The sequence below is a fragment of the Sinocyclocheilus rhinocerous genome, unplaced genomic scaffold (assembly GCF_001515625.1).
Source record: "Sinocyclocheilus rhinocerous isolate Xijiao unplaced genomic scaffold, SAMN03320098_v1.1 scaffold841, whole genome shotgun sequence".
Lineage (NCBI taxonomy): Eukaryota > Metazoa > Chordata > Actinopteri > Cypriniformes > Cyprinidae > Sinocyclocheilus > Sinocyclocheilus rhinocerous.
Window position 1 is genome coordinate 329,972 of NW_015656197.1, and position 19,268 is coordinate 349,239.

At 35.8% G+C, this 19,268-nt stretch overlaps 1 protein-coding gene across 1 annotated transcript in view; it reads right to left on the bottom strand.

Annotated features, from left to right (window-relative positions):
- Nucleotides 1-19,268, bottom strand: part of LOC107719879 (anion exchange protein 3-like) — a gene marked incomplete at its 5' end in the record, with an annotated part of 43,804 nt that overhangs the window by 5,524 nt on the left and 19,012 nt on the right. Inside the window, 13 exons of the mRNA XM_016527422.1 lie at nucleotides 2,325-2,537; nucleotides 3,260-3,454; nucleotides 3,592-3,740; nucleotides 4,681-4,899; nucleotides 4,981-5,203; nucleotides 5,332-5,456; nucleotides 6,397-6,615; nucleotides 6,697-6,919; nucleotides 10,014-10,198; nucleotides 10,374-10,476; nucleotides 12,002-12,167; nucleotides 16,855-16,990; nucleotides 17,807-17,987. Coding sequence (XP_016382908.1) covers nucleotides 2,325-2,537; nucleotides 3,260-3,454; nucleotides 3,592-3,740; nucleotides 4,681-4,899; nucleotides 4,981-5,203; nucleotides 5,332-5,456; nucleotides 6,397-6,615; nucleotides 6,697-6,919; nucleotides 10,014-10,198; nucleotides 10,374-10,476; nucleotides 12,002-12,167; nucleotides 16,855-16,990; nucleotides 17,807-17,987 — 2,337 coding nt within the window. The remainder of the gene's footprint in view (nucleotides 1-2,324; nucleotides 2,538-3,259; nucleotides 3,455-3,591; nucleotides 3,741-4,680; nucleotides 4,900-4,980; nucleotides 5,204-5,331; nucleotides 5,457-6,396; nucleotides 6,616-6,696; nucleotides 6,920-10,013; nucleotides 10,199-10,373; nucleotides 10,477-12,001; nucleotides 12,168-16,854; nucleotides 16,991-17,806; nucleotides 17,988-19,268) is intronic.

Below are 19,268 nucleotides of genomic sequence, written 5' to 3' on the forward strand. Positions count from 1 at the left end.
ACACACACACACACACACACACACACACACACACACACTTACAATTGAATTTACCCTTTTCCAAACACATTTCTGTTGGGAATTTTAAAATATTGCCATGTGCAAACCCTACAGGTACTCTGAAAGGAGAGCAGTGTTCTCTGAGCACATGGCCATGCCTGAGGTGAGGGTTTTTTTCCACTTTGAGATTATTCATCTGTTTGTTTTGAGCTGTTCATTTGTCATCAGTATGACATTCTTAGTGTTATGGAGGTTTATACTCAGAAAATGGAGAGAAAACAAAGACAAAACATCTCAATGTTGAAATGTTTCTCTTTAAATCTCTCATTTAAGCACTATAGTCATATACTGCTAAATCACTGTGAAAAGCATACCGTGATTCTGCCGCTGTTTTACCTGAAAGTGTTACAAACGGTTGGAAGTCACGCCTGCGTGATTTTTGGAGCTGAATGTGGCTGTGTGTTTGTCCGAGACAGTGATGTCACTCTCCCTCATTTAAAGTGTGATTTCATGCATCAAGGAGGAATCTGAATGTGTTTTCTGTACTTGGCTATAAATAGCAGATAACAGCTCTTTCCAGTTCCAGAAATAGGTTCTCTGGAATTGGATTCCAAGCCAAGCAACACTTTCCTTTTAAACAAGCAAATATGCAGGACATGCATTACCATGTTGAATTAAGAGTGCCACTTTTGAACAGACTTGGAGCCCTGCCACATCTACAAGATTTGTAAATTCATCTCTTTACAGTACAACACGAGGCTCTGGAACAGACATTTTGACGTAACACAGCCTTTTCTAAATAACAGAAATGATTCGTTTAAAAGAGTTTACGGTAACACTTTACATTAAGGTTCCCTTTATAAAGGGTTTATAAAGGTGTTAATAAATGACTAATAACTCACTTACAAATGCATTATAAATCATTGATAAGCAGTTATAAATGCATGAGTAAAAGGGTGATTTTAATGCAATACCTGCAAAATAGTGAGCCATTTTTAACTCACATGTTATAAATGCTTACAAATATATTTATAAATACTTATTTCACTCAAAACCAGATTCCTGATTTATTTCATGATGCAGCAAAAATTAATTATTATAGCAAGACTGAAGGGTGTTGCATTTATGGTTTTCTCATTTATATCTCATGACTCGTGTCACTTTTCTTACAATTTCTTTTCTTATCAGTTTAGTTTCTTATCAGAATCTACTCTGTACCTTACCCATGATTCTCCGCAAAAGTTCATGATGCCTATCCACAGCAATGATTTGAAACCGATATATTTTGTTTATCAAGATGAAATTATCATCTTGATTTTTATTTTGGGGAAAAAATAATAAAAGCACACCCATGACTTGATGAGATATTAATATTGAAAATGTTAATTCCAATATTATCTGTGAACCTTAATGTAATTAGCCATATATTAATGATTTATAAACGTTAATAACTTGTGAAAGTGCACCTTAATGTAACATGAACATCTGTGAACCAGTTATTAATGAAACCTGTAAAAGTGAACCTTAATGTAAAGTGAACACCTGTGAACCATTTATTAATTATCTATAAATGTTAGTAACCTGTAAAAGTGAACCTTAATGTAAAGTGAACACCTGTGAACCATTTATTAATGAATTATAAACGTTAGTAACATGAGAAAGCGAACCTATAGAAAGAAAAGTGTTTATTACGTTTGCAATATGGATATTTTTCTTACAAAAACTCATGGATTCGCTACAGGGGGCCTTTATTCATCCCCCGGAGCTGTCTGCGGCACGTTTTATTATTATGAATGCGCGAGCTTTATTTGATGACTTGTGGACTGTTCAACTGCAACACCCGCAGACTGCAACTGGATTCGTCTGAAAGAAGAAAGTCATATACACCTAGGATGCTTCGAGGGTAAGTAAAACACAAGCTAATTTTCATTTTTGGGTGAACTAACCCTTTAAAGTACACTTAAATAAAGCCATATACAGTGGTGAACATCTGAAGTGGATAAAAAAAGTTCATTATCATGCATTTTGGTTTTAGGTTTTTTGGTTTTCTTTTTACCAAAAGGTTTTGATTCACTTCAAATGTTGACTAGTGTAATAGCTTTGTGAGAGAAACAGACCGAAAAGAAAGATATAATTCATAGAAAATCTTGATATGGAGTTTGCAAGAAAAAAAAAAGATGACAAAGTGGTTTGCTTCTCTTGATTATTTTGATTTAAATACATGTATTTATTTTAATGATTACATTTTACTGGAAAACAAGACAAAATGCTGATTAAGCAAAGGATATTTCACTGTGCTGACAAAATAACACCACACTACAAACCTTTCCACCAAGGAATCTGCTGTTACGAAATTTTCGCAGAAAGAAGGCCACAAAGAAGGTTCCCATCATGAGCACTAAGGACAGCAGGGCTGTGTTGGGCTGGTTGAGGATGGGTTCCCCAATCACACTATGTCCTTGAGGGTCTATGGGTTTGAAGGCAGGCAGTACAGGAGCTGTAGGGTAGCTCTTCATCAGAGGGTGCTCTTGAAACACCTGAGGAAAAATATTTTAATAAGCATAAAACTACACATACATTTGGGTAAATTAATTTTAAATTAAATTAAATTAATTAATTACATCTATTTATTTTTTAACAAATGTTAATTATGTTACATTTTTAAATAATATTCAATTAGTTATAATAACAGTTAAAATATAATTACCTTCTTTTTAAATGTTGAGTAAAATAGTCCATTTTAATTAGATGTATGTTTTAAAATTCAAATAAAATACTCAGAACAACAGTTAAAATATAGCCAAAAAATATTACCTTCTTTATAACAAACAGCACACAAATACATTAGATTTATATATTTAAATCTAATCAAAATTTACTATTTCATTTATATGTGTGTGCTGTTTATTAAAATGATTTTATTTCAACTATTATTTTAAGTAGTTTAACTATTTTTTAAACTATTAATTATTTTACTCAAAATACCTACATATTTTAATTGACACTTTTTGATAATCAATGCATTCTCTTATTCACCTTAGTTTTATACTTCTCTTATTTTCATGACATAAAAAGTCATAATTATAAAATAGTCTCAGCACATGCAATGCTGCCTTTAAATTTGGCAAAAAGAAGATACCTTCCTCTTAAAACATCCTACACATCTGAAGCACACCTTTGATACCTTAAAATGCTGTGTAGTTAGGCAGCTCACTAGATTTCAGAGCAGAACTTGCACCTGCTGGTATTGGTGACGTACCTTAATTAGCTTAGAGAAGGTTTCATAGATGAAGATGAGAGAGATGAGAAATGCAAAGATCTCCTGGGTGAATGGAGAGATGTATCGCACGAGGAAGCTTCCCTCAGCTGCCACGATCACTAGGACAATGAAGATGAGCCAGAACCCGATCCACACTCGGCCTGTGAGATATTCGAAGCCCTGCGCCTGGCAGAACTGAAAATGAGGAAGAACAAAGAAGGGGCGACAGGGAAGATAGCAGATGGAAAAGAGAGGAACAGGAAGATAGATGTTAATGTAATGAAAGTACCTCCTTTTCTTCATAATGGTTGAAACATAAAGACAAAAAGTACCTTATAAAAAGCCTCCTCAAAGACCAAAAGTGGTCCAGAGAAGCCAATTATGAGCAAAGGCTGTCCTGCTAGCAGGGAGAACAGCACTCCCACTGTCGCCGTGGAGATGATGAGCTCAGAGACTCCTATCATGCCTTGTGTCTTCTCACCTAAATAAATGGGAACAAAGTATGAAAATATACTATGGAAGCTCATTTCCGTCACCTACGGGAAAAAAAATCATACTTTGGTAAATCATAATCATGACAGAAATAGTGGAAATTGTCATACTTCTAAGAACTAAAATTTATGTCATGAAAATAAGAGAAATTATTAAAAAACAAAATTATGAGATCAAAATAGTCAATTATAGCAAGTCAAAATTAGGACAAAAAAATGATTATGAGATTAGCCAATTATAACAAAGTCAGAGTTACAATTTAAAAGAGACTAAATATTATGAGAAGTTAAAATTATGAAAAAAGTAAAGCTCATCATGACATTTTATTTCATAAATATGACATAAAATGTCAAATTATGACACCAAGTGCTTTAGCGTTTCAAAATTATAACAAAAAAATCCTAAGTATGAGATAAAAAGTAACAACTGACAAGTTCCAATTCATATTTATGATATAGAAAGTCAAAATTATGACATACTCCCCCGGTTTCACAGACAAGGCTTATGCCTAGTCCCAGACTAAAATGTAATTCTGAGCTGTTTCAACTGAAAGAAACTTGCACTGACTGATCTTAAAATATATCAGTGTCTTTGTTTTCTCTCAAAATACACACCCCAGTAATGTTTTTTGTAAGCACGTTTATAAAAATTACTTAAATGTCGTAATTGAACTATGGCCTAATCCTGGCTTAGTCTAAGCCCTGTCTGTGACACCGGGCCACTATGTTATAATTATGAATCTTTAACTCATAATGACTTTGTCAATTTCAACTTTTTCTAAATGTCATAATTTCAACTTTTTACGTCATAATTCTGACTTTTTATTATTATGATTTACAACAGCATGCATTTTTTCTAATGTAGTGGAATGGGCTTGTATATTAAACAGACTCCACTATCAAAGATAATTGTCTCATTGTCTCACTTGCCTAATAAACCTCCAAAGGTGATAGTGGGTGAAAGAGCAGCAAAATAAATGAAAATGACAGCAGCAATACATTGTGTGTCCATGGCATCCTTCAGGTCGCTTATGTAGCGTGGATAACGGCGGCGAATATCGTGAATCAGACCTCCAAAGGGAATACCAGAGCGCTTGAGAGGATCAACATCAAACTGATCCTCATCATCCTGTTCATCAGTACTTACATCTACAACACAAACAGAACAGGTCAACATTAAACGAACAGACAAACTTGAAAATGTGATCACAAATGCAGTAGGTATTCCACCTTTGGTCTCCTGCTCAGCTCCTGTCACAATACTGCCGCATTTCTTGAGCTCCCTCTCCTTGCGCTTACGTAGCATCTGTTTCTGGAAGGAGGCCACGGTCTTCAGCAGGTCTTTTCCCTCAACGTCTGATGGTGGAATTACAATACTGCAGTCTAAGAACTCGTTGATGCCATTAAGCAGGTCCTGTCGATCATCAGCAAAGTACGCTACCTCATGGAAGTTCTGTGGAAGGTCAGGAAAAACAGTGAACCTGAGTGGTTTAAGTCACTAGTCAATTTATCATTTTAACAACTTTTGACCAGTAGGTTGCAGTCCTGAAACTTCTCATCATATCAATTTTCAACAAAGACCAAAAGTGGTCCAGAGAAGCCAATTATGAGCAAAGGCTGTCCTGCTAGCAGGGAGAACAGCACTCCCACTGTCGCCGTGGAGATGATGAGCTCAGAGACTCCTATCATGCCTTGTGTCTTCTCACCTAAATAAATGGGAACAAAGTATGAAAATATACTATGGAAGCTCATTTCCGTCACCTACGGGGAAAAAAATCATACTTTGGTAAATCATAATCATGACAGAAATAGTGGAAATTGTCATACTTCTAAGAACTAAAATTTATGTCATGAAAATAAGAGAAATTATTAAAAAACAAAATTATGAGATCAAAATAGTCAATTATAGCAAGTCAAAATTAGGACAAAAAAATGATTATGAGATTAGCCAATTATAACAAAGTCAGAGTTACAATTTAAAAGAGACTAAATATTATGAGAAGTTAAAATTATGAAAAAAGTAAAGCTCATCATGACATTTTATTTCATAAATATGACATAAAATGTCAAATTATGACACCAAGTGCTTTAGCGTTTCAAAATTATAACAAAAAAATCCTAAGTATGAGATAAAAAGTAACAACTGACAAGTTCCAATTCATATTTATGATATAGAAAGTCAAAATTATGACATACTCCCCCGGTTTCACAGACAAGGCTTATGCCTAGTCCCAGACTAAAATGTAATTCTGAGCTGTTTCAACTGAAAGAAACTTGCACTGACTGATCTTAAAATATATCAGTGTCTTTGTTTTCTCTCAAAATACACACCCCAGTAATGTTTTTTGTAAGCACGTTTATAAAAATTACTTAAATGTCGTAATTGAACTATGGCCTAATCCTGGCTTAGTCTAAGCCCTGTCTGTGACACCGGGCCACTATGTTATAATTATGAATCTTTAACTCATAATGACTTTGTCAATTTCAACTTTTTCTAAATGTCATAATTTCAACTTTTTACGTCATAATTCTGACTTTTTATTATTATGATTTACAACAGCATGCATTTTTTCTAATGTAGTGGAATGGGCTTGTATATTAAACAGACTCCACTATCAAAGATAATTGTCTCATTGTCTCACTTGCCTAATAAACCTCCAAAGGTGATAGTGGGTGAAAGAGCAGCAAAATAAATGAAAATGACAGCAGCAATACATTGTGTGTCCATGGCATCCTTCAGGTCGCTTATGTAGCGTGGATAACGGCGGCGAATATCGTGAATCAGACCTCCAAAGGGAATACCAGAGCGCTTGAGAGGATCAACATCAAACTGATCCTCATCATCCTGTTCATCAGTACTTACATCTACAACACAAACAGAACAGGTCAACATTAAACGAACAGACAAACTTGAAAATGTGATCACAAATGCAGTAGGTATTCCACCTTTGGTCTCCTGCTCAGCTCCTGTCACAATACTGCCGCATTTCTTGAGCTCCCTCTCCTTGCGCTTACGTAGCATCTGTTTCTGGAAGGAGGCCACGGTCTTCAGCAGGTCTTTTCCCTCAACGTCTGATGGTGGAATTACAATACTGCAGTCTAAGAACTCGTTGATGCCATTAAGCAGGTCCTGTCGATCATCAGCAAAGTACGCTACCTCATGGAAGTTCTGTGGAAGGTCAGGAAAAACAGTGAACCTGAGTGGTTTAAGTCACTAGTCAATTTATCATTTTAACAACTTTTGACCAGTAGGTTGCAGTCCTGAAACTTCTCATCATATCAATATTCAACAGCTAAGCCAAGACAAAGTCTTACTTCCTATCTTTTAGCACGGTCATCAAATTTGTAGAATGGGGTTGAAAATAAAACTTGGTCTGAAGACTTGGTCTAAAGATCATCTGAACTCATTATGTCCAATCTTCTCAAAAATGTACAAATTAAATTAAATTAAATTAAGGTCATAAGTTGAAACTTGACAACTTAGAATGGAAGAATATAAGCAAACCAGAATCATAATTTTGGTCATTTTGAAGTTACTTTTTTTTTTCATAAAACTGATTAAAAGCACTTTTAGGATATAATGCCACTGATACCCACAAAGTTTTGTTTCAGTTTGCCAAATTAGAGAAATACACGTACATTTTACTTTGCGGCTTTGCCATAAAATTCCTTACAGATTTATTGGAGAATGGGAAAGAAGATCAAAAATCCATTCAGTGACCTTTGTGTGGTTTGGTCTGGAGATCATCTGACCCAACTTTGAAGATTGGGCAAAATTTGCAGAAGTACCAATGAAAAACTGTTTTCAATCAAATTCAAAATGGTGGACAGGTAATAAGGCAAAACGTGACTCAAAACTGACTCCAAACCAGAAGTGTAATTTCAAGCCAAGGCATTTGGATTTCATTTTTTATGTAATGAAACAAGAACTACGCACTCTTAGGAACATGATGGCACTGATACTCTAGTTTCCCCCCCAAATTTGCCTAAGCCCAGGGTGCTCATTTCTGTTCCTGGAGAACATAATTAACTGGTTTAGGTGTGTTTGGTGAACTTTTTGCAGGAAGGTAGATCTAAAGGAACAGGAATGAGCACCTCTGGCCTAAGCACTGCAGAGATATATATCGTCCATTCCTGTTGGCCAGTCCCACCACAATTCATTACAGGTTTACAGAACAATGAGAAAAAAAATCCATTCTGAGATTGTGTGGCTTGGTCTCAAGATCATCTGTCACTATTCTGGAGAAGACTGGATAAAATTTATAGGTGTTAGTGAAAATATTATTTGTTAAAATCCCAAATGGCAAAAGATCTAGTCTGAACTGAACACCATGACCCAGTGAACCATAAGAAAAAGCAAACACAAAAATACAACGTTGAGCCATTTTTGGCACTGTAACAGTGGTTCGCAACCAATGAGCCAGGATATTTTTCACAGGACAAAGCAACAGCTAAAAATCAAGATATTTCTTATTTACATGCACCACCACTTGGGCATTTTTATATATTTTATGTCAAGTTACTTAAATATGAAATTATTTATCAGGTAGAAATTGTGAGTGAAAAATATTTTTTAAAACCCTAGTAAATAACGAATAATCAAGTAAATAACGAACAGTAGCACTTTAGTATAGGGACCAATTATTCACATATTTGTTACTTGGCCCTAATAATCTACAAACCGTGATATATATTGCATGTAAGATGAACCTTATCGGACATGAGGGTGGAGAAGGAGCGTCCAATCTCATGATAGTCCATGTTGGTCTGCGTGGGGCCCAGCAGCACAAAGATGAACCGAACGGGGACGGGGACTTCCAGAACGGACTCCAGCAGCACAGCCTCGTTGAGCCGGACAAAGGCCATCGCAGGCTTCTCTAAGAACTCCACACATCCTATAAACACATTTATTGCGGTAAAAAATCCAGTGACAGAAATCAAACACAACCGAAAGCATTCATCTTCTCAAAAATGTACAAATTAAATTAAATTAAATTAAATTAAATTAAGGTCATAAGTTGAAACTTGACAACTTAGAATGGAAGAATATAAGCAAACCAGAATCATAATTTTGGTCATTTTGAAGTTACTTTTTTTTTTCATAAAACTGATTAAAAGCACTTTTAGGATATAATGCCACTGATACCCACAAAGTTTTGTTTCAGTTTGCCAAATTAGAGAAATACACGTACATTTTACTTTGCGGCTTTGCCATAAAATTCCTTACAGATTTATTGGAGAATGGGAAAGAAGATCAAAAATCCATTCAGTGACCTTTGTGTGGTTTGGTCTGGAGATCATCTGACCCAACTTTGAAGATTGGGCAAAATTTGCAGAAGTACCAATGAAAAACTGTTTTCAATCAAATTCAAAATGGTGGACAGGTAATAAGGCAAAACGTGACTCAAAACTGACTCCAAACCAGAAGTGTAATTTCAAGCCAAGGCATTTGGATTTCATTTTTTATGTAATGAAACAAGAACTACGCACTCTTAGGAACATGATGGCACTGATACTCTAGTTTCCCCCCCAAATTTGCCTAAGCCCAGGGTGCTCATTTCTGTTCCTGGAGAACCTAATTAACTGGTTTAGGTGTGTTTGGTGAACTTTTTGCAGGAAGGTAGATCTAAAGGAACAGGAATGAGCACCTCTGGCCTAAGCACTGCAGAGATATATATCGTCCATTCCTGTTGGCCAGTCCCACCACAATTCATTACAGGTTTACAGAACAATGAGAAAAAAAATCCATTCTGAGATTGTGTGGCTTGGTCTCAAGATCATCTGTCACTATTCTGGAGAAGACTGGATAAAATTTATAGGTGTTAGTGAAAATATTATTTGTTAAAATCCCAAATGGCAAAAGATCTAGTCTGAACTGAACACCATGACCCAGTGAACCATAAGAAAAAGCAAACACAAAAATACAACGTTGAGCCATTTTTGGCACTGTAACAGTGGTTCGCAACCAATGAGCCAGGATATTTTTCACAGGACAAAGCAACAGCTAAAAATCAAGATATTTCTTATTTACATGCACCACCACTTGGGCATTTTTATATATTTTATGTCAAGTTACTTAAATATGAAATTATTTATCAGGTAGAAATTGTGAGTGAAAAATATTTTTTAAAACCCTAGTAAATAACGAATAATCAAGTAAATAACGAACAGTAGCACTTTAGTATAGGGACCAATTATTCACATATTTGTTACTTGGCCCTAATAATCTACAAACCGTGATATATATTGCATGTAAGATGAACCTTATCGGACATGAGGGTGGAGAAGGAGCGTCCAATCTCATGATAGTCCATGTTGGTCTGCGTGGGGCCCAGCAGCACAAAGATGAACCGAACGGGGACGGGGACTTCCAGAATGGACTCCAGCAGCACAGCCTCGTTGAGCCGGACAAAGGCCATCGCAGGCTTCTCTAAGAACTCCACACATCCTATAAACACATTTATTGCGGTAAAAAATCCAGTGACAGAAATCAAACACAACCGAAAGCATTCATCTTCCCTTAGCTGACTGAGACACTATTGGAAAACTCTGGGTGCAATGACTCAACATCATCTCTGGACCTGAAAACAACAAACGCTGGAACGAAACGCTACTTTGCTTACCCACTAAGACCACAGTGGCCTCGGCATCCTTGGGAATCTTTGCCAGGAGTTTCATAGATCTGGCAGCAGCGAGTCCCTCAGCTGGGACAGGGTGGAGGTTTTTCTTTTGTTGACAGAAGAACATAGTTAGTGCCATATGAACGGTACACATCAGCCTCAAGCTGTGGCAGAAAAGCTTTGGCAGATAGTGCATGCATAGCTGCCCTCGCTCCGATTGTTTATTGTTCCACACGACTGTTTCGCTCATGTGTTCGGGTGATGGGGTGCGAGTACGTTTCGTGAATTTTAATGAACCATTGTGCCTGTTTTGTATCACCGAGTGTAAATCTAAACCTACATATCCAGGTGACAAAGTGGAAAAGCGAATGGTAAATCACTTTAAATCAATTTAACACAATACGTCTTCACTTTTTATATGGGCTGTTTCGAATGTGCCAACATTTTTAGCCATGGGGAACATTCATAGTTTCACAGCTAATGTATCAAAAGTTTAACTGGAAGCACCTGTAAACTCACTATTACTCTTAATCCTGAACATGTGGCAAAGCAGCTTACATGATCTAAGCATTAGCAGTGCTGCTAACCAGGCCCAGACCGAACGTGCAGATGTGTTTTCACTGCAAAAAAATATTTTCTTGCTTAGTATTTTGTCTTGTTTTCCAGTTCAAATATCTAAATCAAGATACTGTACATCTAAGCAAAATAATTGATGTTTTTTTTTATATATCTTGACAAGTCTTGTTTTCTAAAAGAAATAAGAATTAAGTGAGTTTTGTTTAAAGCAGGAAAAAATATCCGCCAATGGGGTAAGACAACTTAATTCAAATGGAAAAATTTGTTGATTTTTCTTACCCAACTGGCCGATTGTTTCTTGTTGTAAGCAAAAACTCTAAACTTAATATATTATGTCATTTTGCTTCTCAAATAAATGTATTTTAAATATTTGAAGTGGAAAAGACAAAATACTGAATAAGAAAATCATTTTTTGCAGTTTCATTGATTTTACCTGAAAACCTGTGGGTTTCTGTAGAATGTATTTAAATAGGGTAAAATGTGTTCAGTACAGAGCTACACTCTTATTGGTAGCTAAGAGCATAATCAAATTAGCCAAAATGTTTAATTTAAAACAAAAAAAAACAATGCAACAGAATTTTGGGAATGACAAATGTTCCATTTCTTTCCACAGTGATCTGATTCTGTGTGGGCCTGAAAGTGGATATCTTAGGTTGGTTAAAACTGGTTAAGCTGGTTTTCCAAGCTGATGTTCAGTTTTGTTGGTCAACCCAGCTGACAAGTATCCAAACCCTTCTCAAATGATCAAAACAAACCAGCCTGACCAGATTTTTGGTCAACTAGGTCCAGCGAACCACTGTAGGCTAGTCTAAGCTATTTCTTTCCTCAGTAGAGCTGGTTGTAACCCACCAAACATTTACATCACATCTCTTGGGTGCTGGTCTCCAGAGCAATGCACCCTGAAGGGACCAAGGGCTACCACAAAAGTCAAAGTTGGTGTCCTCCAGGTGACAACCTCTGGCCCAGTAAGCTTGGCGGCAATTATCTAGAAGCCTGAGTTCTTTCTACGACATGCACACAAGAAGCAAGCAACTCACAAATAATGTCACAAGCACCTCTTTGTCATGTTCTGCCGCTTTGCTGTCGTGCATCTCCTCGTGGTCCTGGGACACCAGGGGCAGGCTGGTGTCGTGAATGTGATTGTGGTTGTGACGGAAGCCACCCAGACTGGTGACAGGGTGGTTCCGATGGAAAAGGCCTTCTTTCTCATCATTGGGGTGACTGGACAAGAGAAAGTATTGATAAATCTAGTGAGAAATTTTTCATGTCAGAATGTTAAATGCACAAAAAGTCGGCAAATAAGATAAATGTGACCCTGGACCTGGTCTTAAGTCGCTGGTGTATATTTTTAGCAATAGCCAAAAAAACATTGTATGGGTCAAAATTATACCTTTATGACTGGTTTTGTGGTCCAGGGTCACATATTCTCTCTCTCTCTCTCTCTCTCTCTCTCTATATATATATATATATACACACACATACACACACACACACACACACAATAATGAAAAAGATTGAATGAGTGATTTTTATAAGCAAAACATCCAACAAAAATTAGATAAAAAGAGTGGTTTATGCATGAAATAAGAAAAAAAAAAGTTTGCTAATGGGTAATGGGTTAAGAAAATTCAATATATATTCTCTGAAAACAAATCTTATAAGCTCACATATTTTTCTTCTTAAGTAAATTTAGCTTGTTTTATGGATGTTAACATCTTTTTGGACGAAAGATGAAAATACTGATTAAGTAAAAACTTCTTTTTTTTTGGCTATAAACACGAGGCATTAAAGGGATAGTTCAGCCAAAATTTTGTTTGTCACAATGTTGTCATTCACCTTCATTAAACTAAAAATTAGCAGCCAGGACATTCTTTAAAAACATTTACTTTTTGTTTTCAACAGAAGAATGAATAATAAGTTAAATTGAAAGAAATAAGTTAATATGGGTCATATGACAAGAGGGTGAATAAATTACAGTATTTTCATTTTCTTTTTGGGTGAACTATGCCTTTAATAGTGAAAATGTTATGACTTCTTTAATCTGTCAAGCTATTCGAGTTGATTTGTTCTCCTCTGTGAGACAAATATCCCTGCTCTCGTGTTTATTTAGCTCCACGGGTACAGCAATTTCCTTGCTTATCAATGTCCAAAAAGGCAATTTTCCATCTTCGCTTGCAATATTTGCAAAGCAAACACAAAACCCAACATGGCAGGATATCAGAATCCAAACTGCAAAACCAAACCACATTCCCTGTTCGCTCGAAGAAACACGTGCCAAAGCAATCAGTAAAAAAAAATGCTAAAGACAACAGAAAAACAACATTCATCAGGGAATATTTAAACAGATTACGAACTCTAAAAATCGACCGCAGAGGCAGTCCAATGAATTAATACATGCCTTTATTGTTTTTTACAAAAGACTAATTTTGGTTTGCTCTGGGTGCTTCTATGCGTCCTGAAAAAAGTGAAGAATAAAGAGTGGCTGCCCAGCTTTGTTAGACACGTCACCGCAACCGTGTCCAACGCTTGACATCGGCACACTCATTAAGCCTCATTTGAGATCTAGTTATGCTCCAGCCAAACTAAACACACAAAGAAAACAAAGAGACAAGGTGTGACATTGAATTGTGTTTGAAAACATTTCCAAAAGCTTGAGTAACTAATGACCTAACTTAGAGCACCTTGATGTATTTTTTTCCACATTAAAAATACATATTTGAGACTAATTTGACAGGTTTTCCCATTAAAAACTGCATGTGAGATGATGGGAAACGCTGTAGAGAGGTTTAATCTGGTTTTTGATTTCATCACGTTTAACTGTGCGTATATTTTATAGCCTGGCAAAGTGAATCCCTCTAGCTGACCAAAAATACGCATATCTGAGCAGTTCCAATATCCCTTAAATGATATAAAAGCAGAACTGGTTTTTAAACTTTTGTTGCACTCACTGAAGAAAAGAGATGCCTAAATTTGACTGAATGGTCAGTGGGAGCAGAACGAACGTGTCACACGTTTTAAACTCAACAAAATGGTAAAATACTATCAAGAGCATGCTCACAGATGAAAACAACAGAGAACAAAACAGCGTTGGATGAAGTGGATTAGAGCCCTGCACGGGCCTCAAATATAGGTCCTAGCCCGGCCCGTGTCCGACAGCTTATCAGAATTACCGGCCCGAGTCCGACCCGAGCCCGTCTTTTTTCCCCTTCTCCCAAAACAGCTTATACTACTGTTTCAGCTATTTAAATAGTTCAGTTTTGTATGTAATGGAAAAGTGATTATATTTTGTTTTCGTTTTTGTATAAAGTTAATTTAGAAAAACGTTTGGAGCATCTTTTGTTCGTTGAATGTACGTTTTTTTTTAACCCCTTCAGAGCTGATTTTTTTTTCATTCTAACGACCAAGCGGCACACAGTGAGTTGATCATAGCCTATGTTTGATCAAGCCTTCTCAAATCATCACGACTTGCCTAAAATAAAATCTATAAATATAAAACAGTTCAAGCATGTCACAAAGTTAGTTTAAATGTTTAACCTATATAAATGTGCGCTGTTAGACGCATATCCAAGCGTTTCTGTGGAGAGTGGAAGCTCAAGTGCGCTCTGCAGGACATGGAGGCGCCAGCGCGAAAAGTGATTATATTTTGTTTTCGTTTTTGTATAAAGTTAATTTAGAGAAACGTTTGGAGCATTTTTTGTTCGTTGAATGTACGTTTTTTTTTAACCCCTTCAGAGCTGATTTTTTTTTTTCATTCTAACGACCAAGCGGCAGACAGTGAGTTGATCATAGCCTATGTTTGATCAAGCCTTCTCAAATCATCACGACTTGCCTAAAATAAAATCTATAAATATAAAACAGTTCAAGCATGTCACAAAGTTAGTTTAAATGTTTAACCTATATAAATGTGCGCTGTTAGACGCATATCCAAGCGTTTCTGTGGAGAGTGGAAGCTCAAGTGCGCTCTGCAGGACATGGAGGCGCCAGCGCGATTACTTGCATTTTTTTCTAACAGTGGAAACAATTTAAAATACGCTGTCATTTTTGCTCATAAAGGTAAGAGTAATACATCATTCTAAACTGTAAAGGGTCTACTTTTATTTGTGTGCACACACAATATCAACAAAACGTTGTGCTTTTATAAAACAAACAGGATGCGCTTTCTGCCGTCTTGGTCTTGAACAGGAGCGCTTCACAATGATGAATCGAAACTCAGCGAATTGCCTCACAGACATGATAAAAATATATTGAAAGCTTTAAATTACTACTTTAAAACGAAATAATTAAAGTGGAAAATAGAAACTCTTTCATTATGTAATCCATAAAGATGCATTTCTCTCTAAAGGCATGTCCAATGAGGAGATGGTCAGTCATTTTTTTCATCACCATAATTGATGGATGTCTAAAATATAAAAATAAGGAAAAGCCTAAAACAGGCCTCATTATAATTTGTGTTTTATTTTATAATTCTATACAAAAAAAATAAAATATATATATAATGGCATATATGTAAAACTTTGTCCTATATTTGTATAGCTGCTTATATTTTCTGATTTTTATGTTGCTCTGTTCTGAATACCTTAAAATTTAAAGGATTTGTTGCAACGCAATTTTGTGTGAATTATTTATTAGCCTATTTTTTTTTAATCCATGCAGCAAATGTTTTAAAAACAGCTTTAAAAATTACTTTATTGCATTCCAGACACTTTTAAAGAACTTTTCACAATAATTTTTTTCTCTTTCGGCCGAACACCGAAAATGGCATTTTCGGCCGATAATTTTCGGCGGCCGAAAATTCGGTGCATCCCTAAAAAATATATATATAGCATTAGCATCAAGCAATAAATATTCACAAAATAAGTTTCAACCACTACAAATCACAGGAAAATCAGTTAATTAAAAGTCATTGTAAAAATAGATCAGGAAACTAAAGCTAGTTCAGAGAAAAGCATCATTTGTTTGTTGATTCCACTTACTTTGATAGTATGTATCTAATGCAATGACATCCACACATTTTAAAGTGTGGCTTGAGTGCCCAAAACTTTTTGGAGCTACTGTATGAATATCTTTTGTAATATTAATACAAATGTGGTTAGAAAAGGTACTGCTTCAAACTATTAATGCAGCCCAGATTTCTGTAGCGGAGGCCATGCGATATTAATTTTGTTAGTACTCAGAGTATGGTTCTGACCTCAGAGTAAGATCCAGAGGCTGAGCTGAGCTTAACAAAGAAAACACATGGTACTTCAAAATCCTTCAAGAAAGGAGGCTGTCTGAGCCATACCAAATATTGCATTTACACAGCATTAACTTAGTTAAATAGTTAGAGCGATAATTTCCCTAAAATCAAAAACTCACCCTCATGTCATTCTGACCCAGCATTATATGTTTTTACGGTAAGAAACGAAATTAATATGTCGAATGCATGGTGATTTATAAGGCAAATCTCCAAAAAAGCACCTTAAAAGCACCACAAAAATAGACCATGTAACTTGTACACTATCCTCCAAGTCTTCTGAAATCATAAGATAGCTCTGTATGAGGACGGACCATAATAAGATAACTTGCATGGTAAAAGAGCAGCTCAGATATTCTGTTTAACATCTCCTTTTGTGTTTAATAGAGTGTAATAGGAATGAGTAAACATTAACAATGCTGTGGTGAACTATTCCTTTAAACACCCTCAGTATCTGATGTCTCTGCAGCTGCAATAGCAACATGTCATTAAAACCTCCAGTGGCATGAGCCTGGTGCGCTGTCATATGAAGTCTATTTGTTATGTAATCACACCACTTCATTTAGCAGGAAACCAATACAGGCAGCTGTGTCAAATGACATTGACATCAAGGCCCACAGCAAAGAAGATCAATATGAGCTTTGTTTGGACTATTGATTTCTGAGCCCCACTAACCTGTGTTTGAGCAGCAGGGCTCGCAGCACGTTGGCTCGGTCTTCTGCTCTGATCTGGTCCGAGATTATCATGGTTTCCACCAGCAAGTGGGCGATGCCAGGGAGTGTGGTTTGATCCAGATCTAGCATTATGGCACCTGGGTAACAGAACCCCACGTTTATGATATTGGCATATATGCGTTAAAGCTTACATAACGGAATAATGCAAAAGAAGCCAAATTGTGGGATCATTCTAAAGACATATTCTCACTTCAAATGCCACAATTCAAATAATCTTCTGATGGAGTATAAATATGTTTTTTAGGCATTTAATTATAAAACAATGTTTATATATATATATATATATATAAAAGTAATTTTAAAAGTACTAATACTAATTACGTTACTTTTTATGGAGTTACGTTACTTTTTATAAAGTAATGCGTTACTTTACTTATACTGTACTTATAGCGCCATTTTCAAACAAATGCTCAACAAAAACAACTATCATGACATATACTGTTGCCATGATATCAAATTACTCATATTCTGATCATACCGCCTACTTCTAAATGGCCACTGTACTTTTTTTCTTGTTTTTGCAAAACCTCATGTCAGTCTATCACTGTCGTCCATGAAAGATGCCTTTTGTCAGGGTTGTCATTTTGGTTCCACAACCACAGGAACTGAAACTTACCAAAACCTTCGTTCTCACTGATGTGTTTTGACTGAATTTTTTGTCATGCTTTTTTGAAACTAATGCTAATGTTTACCTTGTTACCCTGACATTGAAAATAATCTGTTTTTCATGGTCAAAAAGTGGATATGCCCAAGAGGGTTTAATCCATTTATCTAATTTAAGTGTCCAGTTGAATTCTGTCAGTCATACAGCACTGGTTTGTCAAGTGCGTGGATGTTAGGATTGGAGCAGGATCACAGGCTCTGAGTGGGCTGGCAGAGCAGCCGACTCTTACCATGTGTGATGGTCCTACGGAGCTCCAGCAGGCTACGGAAGGACAGCGAGGCCACATGCGGTTTACCCCAGCGATCCGTCTCTGCCTCCACGTCTTCCTCAAACTTGATCCAACGTGCCGTCTCTTTCCAGCGCATCTCCTGGTTCTTATCCACTATCAGCTCATTGAGCTCCACAAACACCTACGGAGAACACGGTGTCAAACGCACATCATAAAGCACTTTTAATGAATCGTAACCAAAGTTACTTCAAGGCAATTCAGTTCACTTGGCAGCCATCTTGGAAATGCTCCCCGGGAGCTAATTTCTAGGAAATAGGCAAACAAGTAGAGCTCTGGTTGGAAGGGGAGCAAGACTGAAATATTTTGCAAACAAAGTATGACAGCGATATCATAAATCTTCTTTCGTTCTAGTATTTTTCATTCTAAAGTAAAAACACAGGTGATGGATCTATCAAAATGACTAAAAACCTTTCAAGACAGACCTACCGTGAGCTCTGAGGTTGTTATGTGATGATTTACGCTTCTGCTGAAGCCACAAGTCAGTGAGATTTCAGTCAATTTCAGTTTCATAAAACAAACGTTTTATGAGGGTTTCATTACCGAATTCTCAGTGCTGAGAGCTTTGCTATCAACAAAAAGATGACAACCAATCAGAGTTGTTGTTACAATGGAAGCCAGCATGAATCTTTCACTCCCATGAAGCACTGCAAATTACATCAAATAAGTCTACCTTCACTCTCCAACTACTTATATCTCCGTATATGATTAGACATTTAGTAATAAAAATTATAAATATATTCAGAAAAGTTGGTATTTTTACACTTATGATTAAGTAAATCAGTTTTGTTACTGCAAGCTAAATTTAGTTTTACTATTTTAAAAATCATTTTCATTCATTGAAATAAAGCTGAAACCAAAATATAAATATTAGAGTAAAAACTTCAAATTATACTTAAGAAATAATTATAAATGTTACCTTAACAACTAACAAAAAGATAAATAAATAAAAATAAAATAAAAATGAAATAAATGAAACAAAAATTAGATCAAATAAGTTTTAAATTGACATCATAAACTACAACAGATTAAAGCAAATTAAGGCTCAATTTAAAAATATTTAAAAACACAAAATCACAGTAAAATTAAAATGGAAAATATAAAAATAAAAGCTAATTCAAAATATTAAGAGATACTATAAAACCACTTATAATACTGAATTAAATGACTACTGAAGTAAATAATTTTTTTATCGTACTGAAAATTCTAATGTCATTTGCAATGGGGGAGTAGTTTATTGCCTTAATTACAACATTAAGTATTTTTTTCCCAAATAGCTTTTGCTTTGAATCCCAAGTTGCATGTTGATTCATCTCTGCTGCATGAAGAATACTGAAGGAACTGTTAAAATAAAAAAAAATAAAAAAGTAAAGTGCACCAAAGTGCTTAAAGAGTGTGCTCTATG